Source organism: Macadamia integrifolia, chromosome 7 (genome assembly GCF_013358625.1).
Source record: "Macadamia integrifolia cultivar HAES 741 chromosome 7, SCU_Mint_v3, whole genome shotgun sequence".
NCBI classification, from domain to species: domain Eukaryota; kingdom Viridiplantae; phylum Streptophyta; class Magnoliopsida; order Proteales; family Proteaceae; genus Macadamia; species Macadamia integrifolia.
Window position 1 is genome coordinate 31,688,011 of NC_056563.1, and position 11,433 is coordinate 31,699,443.

At 42.0% G+C, this 11,433-nt stretch overlaps 1 protein-coding gene across 1 annotated transcript; it reads left to right on the plus strand.

Annotated features, from left to right (window-relative positions):
- Positions 1-3,018: 3,018 nt before the first annotated feature.
- On the plus strand, positions 3,019-8,834 carry LOC122083297 (ruvB-like 2). Its single transcript, XM_042651053.1, has 2 exons — positions 3,019-3,947; positions 7,878-8,834. The coding sequence occupies exons 1-2, from the start codon at positions 3,199-3,201 to the stop codon at positions 8,530-8,532; spliced, it is 1,404 nt and encodes a 467-aa protein (XP_042506987.1). The 5' UTR covers positions 3,019-3,198; the 3' UTR covers positions 8,533-8,834.
- Positions 8,835-11,433: the final 2,599 nt, after the last annotated feature.

Here is an 11,433-nt window from a genome sequence, read left to right on the forward strand (position 1 = left end):
GGTTGGGGATCTGTTGATGTCTCCTGGGCTTAAACTTTATGGGCATATTGTTTGTTTCCTACCACTAGTTGGATTATTTTCTAAAAACTTGGATCAATACACATACCAATATAAAGCTCTTGTACGAAAAAGTTTATTGTGTAAAGAATATGAATTGGGAAAAAGAAAATCTGCATTCAGACCAAGCAGTTGATAACTTGATATAGGGCACCAATTTGACGGGTGGATAACCTAGGGACCTTCCCCCCTATATAACTGTTGGAGTAACCAAATCATTAGAAAACAAACCTTACAAGAGAGGTTTTTTTCCCCACACTGCCAATGTAGGCAGTTTTATTATTATTATTATTATTAATTTTTTGGGAGAGGGGTGGGGTTGGGGAGGATTGAAATTGGCATTCGATCTTTCATCCCCGCTCCAAAAAACTGATTAAATATAAAAAAAAAAATATATGGAAATTGGCATTAGATCTAGGTGGGTTGAGCATCTCTTATGGGATCAGCTTGGGTTCCATTTCTCAATCTCACGATTGATAAATCTACAGATCCGCTAATTGAAGACTATTTGAATTGTGAGAATGTAAATTGTTTCCCAAAACAAGGGTCAAGGGCAACTGCCATGAACAGTTGCAGCATGCTCTTGCTTGGGTCCCATTTATATGTATATTTTTTGGGGAAAATGAAAGCTACCTATGTGCATGTGTCTATGCCTAGACAAACAGCTGCTCGAGCCATTTGCTAAGTGTTTTTGCCGCCAAGTCCAATCCAGGTTTTATTGTAATCCTTAAAATTTGCTTAGTCTATGCATTTCGTACCACTAAGGCTGCTGGTATTCATGCAGAAAAATGTTTCTGATGTTTTTTCATTCAATGGGAACAGAAAATTAGAATAAAGCGTTTGGTGTCAACTTGGTGTTTTTCAATTTTTTTTTTAATGAAAAAGGGGAAAAAAGAAAAAGCTAGAAACATAGAATGATTGAATAACAAAACCTTGTTCTGTCATTTCAATTTCATTCTAAATACCGAAAAAGTGAACAACTAGGCTAATCTTTCTTGAAATGGGTTCATCAAACACCATATTTTTTTTTTAAATGGTATTTTGACACAGAAACTGAAAATTATGTTTTTGACATGAAACACCATTTTTGAAACCAAATGACTACCAACCATGGTTTCAAGTATCAATATCGTATTGGTTGCATTAGTCATATCATTGATCTTCGATCTTTGATCGATCTGGATCAATTAGGCGGTTATCCATGTTGTTTTAGGGGTAAAATAGTAAAAAAAATCATACCTTTTCTGAAAAAGCAAGAAAGTGATTGATACCCATCGATCCTCATTGATACTAATTTGGATCAAATTGATGTCGATACCAAGAACTAAATACATGCTTCCAACCATCTAATTACTAATATTGGTGTTAGTATCAATCTTAGCAGATACTAGTACAATATTGATAGCAGTCTAATTACTAATATTGGTGTTAGCATCAATCTCAGTAGATACCGATACAATACTGATTGGATTGGGTGGAATCAGAATTGTATCAGGTCAAATTGGCTGATCGAATCGATTTTGGTTGATCCCCCAAATCGCATGGAGCTTTGAAGGTACTGATGCTTAGAACCATATCAATGGTAGAGGATGGTTAAGTGGCGGATGATTGTTGAGGATGGAGTAGTTGCCAAACATGACAGAGCGGGGGGAAGTCACCAGAAATTGTCATTAAAAAGCCCTAAATCGTTAACTATGAGACCTTTACCATGGTATGTGGAATCTTACTGTGGATCCTTGGTGAAGATGAACCTTTATTAGAAAAAAGCCATTAACACAAGAATGTTAATCTACTTGGGCATTGTTTGACAGCGTTTCGTTTCTGCCCTTTTTGCGTTTTCTTGTTTTCAGAAACGGAGAAACAACCTCAAAAGCGTTTGATAAAGTTGTTCCGTTTCTAGAAACATAAATCAAAATTTATGCATATTTACAATTCTAGAAATGACTTTGACAAAACAAGTCAGACTTGTTTCGTTGTTTTTAGAAACGAATTTGAGAGAAAAAAAAAGAGATTATTATGTTCGATAAATCTCTCAACTATTGGGTATCCGATGATATTATTGGTTTTTTTAGTGGTATTGTATCTGTAGAAAAATTTCGAGAAACAAGTTTATCAAACACCAAAAAATCTGTTTTTGTTTCCAAAATAGGAAAAAGCCGTTACTGTTATTTCTAGATACAGAAACAGCAGAAACGTTATCAAACGGTGTAAAAACATCCTCTGCCGTGGATGCGACAGTGCGACGAACATTCGATGGCCGGACGCACCAATGTGGTCTCAACCATCCGATGCTCACCGCATCGTCGCACCCCAGACAATCATCACTCGCCTAAGTTTCATTGTACCCCCTGCTATTTTCTATTTTCTATTTTCAAAAGCAGGAACTTTTCTTTTTGTTTCAATAAATTTGGGCCGAAAGCCTTGGAAGTTGGAAACACAACAATGAAGAACTATGACCTTAATGTCTAAGAGTTAAAGGACGAACTCAGTAAATCTCATCGTAAACCCTCGAATGAAACTGAGGGACAATGTACTGTGAAAGTGAATGCTGGCAAGTTTTGGATTGAAAATGTCGTCGGAGTGAGTATAGTCTCGCCGGAGTGGGATTTGTAGAAAGACAACATTTTCCGTTGTTATTGAAACTGACGGCCCAGATTTTTTTTTGGGATATCAACGGTATGAAGAGCTGCCCGTTGTTAATTCCTATAAGCGGCCTCATTGTTTGAAAATTACCTCTAATTGGTTTGCTCGGATCAAAATCCTCTGTTTTTCTCATCATTGTTTTTCCTTGTTTTGCTACATGCAGAACACGACACGTGGACAACAGAGGATCCAACGGTCAAGGTTGGGTGAGGATTATTACATCCGATGTGTTGGTCTTAAAGTTGTCCACGTGTTGTGTTATGCAGTTAGCAAAACAAGAAAAAACAGGAATGAGAGGATTATTTTCCTGCTCCTTACTGGTTCGGTTACACGCAGTCCAGAAGGTTTTCCACTTCTCACTTGTCAGCCGACTCAGCCCTACTTCCCATTTCCCACCCTTGCAATAAGCTCTGTTCTTCCCGCTCGAAGGACTCTCTCTCTCTGGGCTGTGCATCCACTGCTTAGAGTCCATAGACAAGCGCAGCGGAAGCAACATCCATGGCGGAGCTGAAGTTATCAGAAAGCAGGGACCTAACTCGAATAGAGCGCATAGGTGCACATTCTCACATCCGCGGACTCGGGTTGGACTCAGCCCTAGAGCCACGGGCCGTGTCGGAGGGTATGGTTGGACAGGCCTCCGCACGCAAGGCGGCGGGTGTGATCCTCCAGATGATCAAAGAAGGCAAAATCGCCGGGCGAGCCATCCTCCTAGCTGGGCAACCCGGCACAGGAAAGACTGCCATTGCCATGGGCATGGCTAAGTCCCTGGGCCAAGAAACCCCCTTTGCCATGATGGCTGGCAGCGAGCTATTCTCCCTCGAGATGTCCAAGACCGAGGCCCTAATGCAGGCTTTCCGCAAAGCCATAGGCGTTCGAATCAAAGAGGAGACTGAGGTAATTGAAGGAGAAGTAGTGGAGATCCAGATTGATCGCCCTGCCGTGTCTGGTGCTGCGTCCAAGACCGGCAAGTTGACCTTCAAGACAACTGAGATGGAGACCGTCTATGATCTTGGGGCAAAGATGATTGAGGCTCTGGGCAAGGAGAAGGTCCAGAGCGGAGATGTGATTGCTATCGACAAGGCGTCTGGAAAGATCACCAAGCTTGGTAGATCATTTGCTAGGTCCCGGGATTACGATGCCATGGGTCCACAGACCAAGTTCGTGCAATGCCCCGATGGAGAGTTGCAGAAGAGGAAGGAGGTTGTACACTGTGTTACCCTTCACGAGATTGATGTTATCAATAGCAGGTAGCCTACCATTGCTCCGTCTTTCAACATTCACTACGGTTTCTACTCTCTCGATCACTTGTCCAAACTACAGTACGATATTATGATGACTCGTTTGGATAATATTGTTAAAACTTGGAGTCCACTTTATTCTTTCAGCATTTTTTATCTTTGCCAATAAATAGTAGTTCGTTTGCTTTTATCGATTGTTAGAAAGAATAAATTATCAACGGCGATTGTACGCTGCACTCCATTTTTCCTCTCTTTGAAGACCTTATTTGCTTTGGATTACTAGAATGGTTTGAAGTAGTGGTTCATGTAATATATCCCCAGATAAGAACAGTGTCCGTCATAATATTGACTGAGTACATCAAATGCAGAAAATGGTCGATAAGTTAATGAAAACCAACTAAGCACAAATTCTCAAGTTCTGTCGATTCCAATCCTCTCTCCCAAAAAGATAGACGCAGAATCTAAATTCCTTGCTTATAAAGTGGCCTATAGCTGCATAGCTTGTCATTCCTCTCTTCCTAGAAGGTACAGATTGTATATAACATTCATTGCTTAGAAAGCAGGCTCTACTACGTGATGTTCCTCTCTTCCCAAAAGAAAATATAGGATTTTGTCAGATTTAAGTGGTGGGGTTTTTTTTTTTTTTTGGGGGGTGGGGGTGGGTGGGGGTGGGGGGAATGGTTGGTGTTCAGGTGTTACAATTAGAGTCATCCTTGCATGTGCTTGGAAAGGTATTTTATAAGAGTTATAACTTCTTGGAGTACCTGAGGTATGAGGTGGTGAAGAGAATATAATGATATTGTTGTAGACTTGTAGTATCATATCTGGATTATGGATTAAGCTACCTATCGGTATCTGATTTCTAAGCTACATGCTCTCGTTACCTATACCTACTGTTATGGATTCGATCAATAATTCTGAATAAGAATTATAGCAGTTTTCAAGACCGGAGCTATCAACCACTCAGCCATCTCTCCAAAAGGCAATCACTATTTTTATCTTCTTATGACCATGCTTCGATCCTAGAGATAAACACGATGAATGATAAAGTGAACTGAAATATGTATGATATCTACTCATTGATCTTGATTCTTCTTTCATTTGGCCACCTCCTTTATGGGATGTAGCTCAGATCATACTGATAAAAAAATACTACTTGATTTAGATCCTTCTAGTTCAACAACTGGATGTTAGCAAAAATGGATATTAAGGCCAAACCCTCTGCTGAGCCTTCTTCAAGAAAATTCTTAGCCTCACACCTGGCACAGCTGGCCAACCTCAATACCGCAATCGCCTTCACTAAAAAAATGCCAAGCTCCACCCTTCTCACCAACATTCCGACCCCATACATGTATTGGATTAAACCCACTCCCCATGTTTAAAGCCACAATGAAAATTAGTTGAGGCCTTTGGACTCTAGCAGCCTCTGCCGGTAGCTCTACCCCTAGTTGCTGAGCTTCTAACGGCCCTACTACTTTGAGTGGTTGGGCCATTGGTCTCAGTATTGAGAACAGAAATCAGGGAGTCTTGATTTGGGTTGTTAAAACAACTATATCCCTTGTTGCTGGGTGCCTCTCTTCTAGTGTTATTTATTTATTTATTAATTTTTCCAGTGAGAAGAATCTTTGTTGAGAATCTCTTTGGTTTTGATGAAAGTTGGGTAATGTTGGTTGAAGTATCTTAATTTGGGCCTGCTCCAAAATACAAATTGCTTTAGTGATTTTGCAGAAATGGATTATAGATTTATAGGCATATAAAATTACAGTGATTTCAGTGAAAGTTTCTACAACTGATATCTAAAGCACTGAAATATTTCAGTTTAATGATGTCTAAAATCAAGATTGAAATTTGAATTTGATTCCTTGTTGATAAGGGGGAGTGCCACCCCTCCCCCATAATATATATATATATATATATACATATATAAGGAAAAAAAACCTCAGACTGAGAAGTTAGAACAACTATTTGGAAAAGCTCCACCAATTACACATTGCTGTATTGTCTTCTTTAGATTCTTTACACTAAACCCTTCCCCTCCCTTGAAAAAAAGAAGAAAGAAACTCAAATCCTACTCTATGGAAGAAACCCTGTGGCTGTTTCTGAATGATTCTCAAATATCCACACATTGCTTTCAATTTTTCACTGAAAACCTAAGCCAACTAGCTCGAGGGATTATCTTGATTCATGTCTACTGATGCCTATAGCCTGGGAACAATTAAAAAAATATAAATGAATGTGTCCGGCTTGTTCCATCAAATGTTTCAACTTACTACTGGAGAGCCCCATACACCTCATGTGCAACCTACTAAAATTTCTGACTAGCTTTAACTACATCCAGAAATTCCCAATTTGAATTAGGATCCTAACCTTAACCCAGTAGCCCTTAAAATTACCTCTCATTAGGTCCTAGGTTAGTTAGGATAACTTCCAACTTGGAAAACAGACAGAACTGCTTCCCAGATTAGTCGAAGGTCTATTATCTCTCCTATTGATTAATAAGATTATTAAGAGTCAAATAGAAACATGATCTGCACTGACAAATGTTTAAGTGCTTTTATATTTACAAAGTTGGGTGGTCCCATTTTGCAGTATAAATTGGGTTTTCAGACCCCATGCTTGCCTCGAGCTAAGTTGGATATTGAACTCCTCAAGGCAAACAATGTGAAATGAAGTCTCGATGAATTGTCAATGAGGTTTGGTATATGAATTTGGATACAGATTGTGAAGGATTTAGACTGCCTTGGATATTGCATATATTTTATTGAAATTGTACACACTGATTTTTAGGATCATATTAGAACCTTAAAATGTATTTCGAAGTGCTACAAAATAGTCTAGGGCCATGAATTGTGGGAGTTGGGCATTCACAAGTTTTACTTAACATGTGAAAGAATAATAACAAAATGTAGGTATTTCAGTTGTTTGATAAATTAATTCCAAAAGAAATCATTTTAGTCTAAATATACTTAAACAGGCAAAAAGTATGGATGCTTATCCTTCCTTTTTTTTCCCCCTCCAGATAGATGATGCTTGTGGATTAGTGGTCTATCCCCCCCCCCCCCCCCTTTGGTCTGGTTACCTTGGGGGCAGTATGCTTGATTCTGGAGGAGTTAGTGAAGTATGATTTTCTCAACTTGATGGGCAGTTGCATTTCCTTTTATTGTTTATTTTTCAGTTGAGATACTAAACATTCAGGGAGCATGTATCCTTGTAAAGTAGTCATGCACTGATTTTTGGTACTTTAGGGGGGCATTATTCTTGGATCTGGAAGAGTTAGCTTGTTCAGTACTTGTCATCTCCAATTTGATGGCAATTGAGTTCATTTTCTTTTATGGTTAATTTGAATCATTGGATTTTGGTGTAAGGGTTAAACTGGTTAAGGGCTTGCGATCTAGTGATATCAAATAAAAGGAGGAAAGGCTGAGGGTTTTTAATTCACTTCTCTCTCTACTTTTAACACTTCGTTCACTGCTGGCCCGGAGGTCTTCAATCCTTAATGCAAAAGCCAGTTAGAAGGATTTGAACTATTACTGAACTGGCCTTTGAGACAAAAGCGGGCAACACGAGTATGCATAGTGATTTTTTTATAGAGGGAAACTAAAGATAACAAGAAACTCATGATTCTGTTAATAAATGGGAGTAATGCCAGAGCATATTACTCAAAATGCGATTGGGAAACTGTCAACTTCTCATTGAAAGAGAGAACTGTCAATTGACCTCTGTGGAAGTACTTATATTCATAGTAAGAGTTTTGTTTTCAATGATTTTCTTTGGAAGTCATTGAGATTTTATGTTGCCGGGTACTGCTGCTTTCCTTTTGGGACTGGACTTTTTTTCATTATGCACCTACTAACATATCAGACAAGTTTAGTTATTGCAAAATGCATCCTTTTTTGGAGTGAAAATTGATGTCTGATTCTATTTGATCACCAATCTCAGGACACAGGGATTTCTCGCTCTCTTCACTGGGGATACTGGTGAAATCCGTTCTGAGGTGAGAGAGCAGATTGACACAAAGGTTGCGGAGTGGAGGGAGGAAGGGAAAGCAGAGATAGTGCCTGGGGTTTTGTTCATTGATGAGGTTCACATGCTTGACATTGAATGCTTCTCATTTCTGAACCGTGCATTGGAGAGTGAAATGGCGCCAATTCTGGTTGTTGCTACCAACAGAGGGATCACAAACATCCGGGGCACAAACTACAAATCTCCTCATGGCATACCTATTGATCTTCTTGATCGATTGCTCATCATCTCCACTCAGCCATACACAGAAGACGAGATACAAAAGATCCTTGACATCAGATCCCAAGAGGAAGATGTTGAGATGTCTGAGGATGCAAAGGTTTTGTTGACAAAGATTGGGGTGGAAGCATCCTTGAGGTATGCAATCCACCTAATCACTGGAGCAGCATTGGCTTGCCAGAAACGGAAGGGGAAGCTTGTTGAAATGGAAGACATCAGCCGGGTGTATCAGCTGTTCCTGGATGTGAAGAGATCGACACAATACTTGATGGAATATCAGAATCAGTATATGTTCAATGAAGAGCCAACAAGAGAGGGGGAGGAAGATGAAGCCATTGCCATGCATTCATGAGATCTGGTGGTTTGTTTTCCCTTTTGAGAGAGAGAGGGAGAGGGGGGCGGGAGAAATGGTCATTTAATGATGCAAGAAATTGTTTGTCGACCCTTTGTTTTGTTTTTTGGTAGGATTGTCAACCCTTCGTTTTGTTTTTTGGTAGGATTGTCAACCCTTCTTGAGGAAACTCGGTGTGAGTCGTGTGAGAATCGAAGTAGGATGATATTACATTTTAATCATGGTGACTCTTAATATAAGAATGCTCCGATGTAAACAAACAGATTAACGAGGTGACAAACTTCCACGTATCCTTACCAATACCATTGATTACGATAATCCACCATCACTTAGCCCCGTATAACTTCCTGGTGATCTACATTTTTTTTTTTTTGGGCGGACGTTGGCATGCCGCGAGCCCTAGTAGTCTAGCTCCAACCAATGGCAGCATGGGGCACACATGGGCATGGGTGTTTTCCCCATGGGGTGGGGGAGAGAGTGACACAAGTTTGAGCAGCCCAGTGGTTTACTCAGATTTTTTTTTTCTTATTTTTTAGGGAAATTTATTGCACCACCCATTGGAGAATGCCACAATGATAAGACCACCTCCTCTGTTTCACCAAATTATTCTCAGACCCCCTACCGTCAGTTAATGTTAAGTGTGGAGTTAAAATGATCATTATACCCTTATCATTAAAAAACTCTTGTTTTAACCATTATACCTGATAAGGCAAAATATGTCCCCTTCCTCAGCACGACTGAAGACCTGAATAGGATAGACCTACTACCTCGATCCTCCATCAGGCCGTGTTGCCACCTCGGCCCTCCATCAGGCCGTGCTTCCACTTCGGCCCTACATCAGGTCGTATTGCTGCCTCGGCCTTCCATCAATCCGTGCTGCCACCTCGGCCCTTCATCAGTCTGTGCTTCCACCTCGGCCCTCCATCAGTCCGTGTTGCCACCTCGGCCCTCCGTCAGGCCGTGCTGCCACCTCGGTATCTCATCAGGCCGTGCTACCAGTCACCTCGGCTCGACCAACCTGTCACCTCGGCTTGGCACAATTAAGTAATGCACCTGAAAACGTGCACACATCCACTCCTACATTCAAGGGACGTGATTCCTGATCATGAGGGCAGGACTCTATCCACTACACATCATCAGAGGCGTCCACCCTTCTCACAACTTGCACCTCCAAGATCAATGGAGAATATTCTCAGAATATGCCCTAGAACCTGAAATATTCTCAGAATCACAGTGTCACTCCCCTCAAAGACTCTACGCCTAAACTGGGCTCTCCACAAATGCCCCTCCTTCTCTCTCCATCAGCAGCCTATAAATACCAAGGTAAGCCTCCATCATAGGGGATCGATCACTCACTCCTTTTACTGGAAAAAACTCTCTTGAGCATCTGTTGTGGAAAGATCTGACTTAGGCATTGGAGAGTCCCCAATCGGGTCAGCCCGGCTCTCCCCTGTCATCTCTTCTGTGCAGGTCGGCCAAAGCACCAGGAGTTACAAGGAAGATCATCCGGTCAATTTTTACTGCATCATATTGGCACCATCTGTGGGAATCAGTTATAAAAAGTCACCTTGGACCAATGCAATTAAGGAGTGAGAATGTCGTTTCTTCTACGACAACACGAGTAAGATCCACCCGTGAGTTACCATTTGGACGTCCCCCTTCACCACCAATGGCAGAGCAGGAGAATGTCCCAGTAGAGACCCCTCCACAAGGACCCTAGCAAACCAGGCCTGATGCGCAAGTTGCCCAGGGAGAGGGGGGTCAGCGCGAGCAGAACCCTCAGCTATCTCTCCATGTCCCATCATCCCGGATAACTCACCCAAATATAGAAGAGCAGATGCAGAGCCTGCAGCTATAGGTGTCAGTGACAAACGCACTGGTTCGGGACTTCATACGTCAGTTTGGCTTGGCACTTCCAGTGCCACGGACTAGTTTAGCTCAGCCGCCTAGGCCAGTTCCGGGCAGACAACTCAACGATGAATCTCCTGACAACAGTGTCACCCCTCAATCAATAGCAAGGAGGGTGTTGACTAGAACGTCACGTACTGTTCACTCGGTACCACACTGCTCTCCTATCGAGGGGTGCAGGCAAGGTCCTGTTCCAACCTAGAATGGGAGAGCTCGTCGTTCCATGCATCACCGGAGCCCAGAGACATATGATGTCCATAGATCCCCACCCCGGGTAGGAAGACGCCAACAGTCGCCTCAAAGACTCACTAGAGGCGTGTGTCCGCACAGAGATGAACGAAAAAATTCTTAGAGGACAGCTCGGCAAGTTCAACCCCATGGGGGTCAGGACTCACCCACTAGGCCGACCAGAGGTGCACCACGACAAGGTCAGGATCGGCCTGGTGGTCACCAAGGCCGAGGAAGAAGCCCCAGAAGAGGTGAAAGGGCACGACGATCCCAGGATCACTGAGCTGAGGTGAGAAGGGACGACCTGGAGAGCCGCATCCAGTGCCTCACTGAGCGAGTAGAAGGAATGTAGAGGCAAAGGCACCCGATCGACATAACTGTAACTCTGGCCTATAATGCACTATCCGACGAACTGATAGATGCCGAGCTACCCTCAAATTTCATGATACCCGTCTTTAATGGATATGAAGGCACCACAAATCCCTATGATCATTTGTATTACAGTTAGGCCATAACGGTTCATGGTAGGTCAGACGTCATTCTTTGTCGAGCCTTCATAGCCTCATTAAAAGGAGCAGCATTGGTATAGATATCAAACTTACGGCCACGGTCCATTCGCAGCTATGAAGAGCTGACAAGAGCGTTCCTCACATGTTTCCAAGCAAGTATAAAGCAGAAGCAAACTACACAAAACGTGATGAACATGAGGCAAGGAGCGAGAGAGACTATAAGAGAGTTCCTTGCCCAATTCACCAAGGCAACACT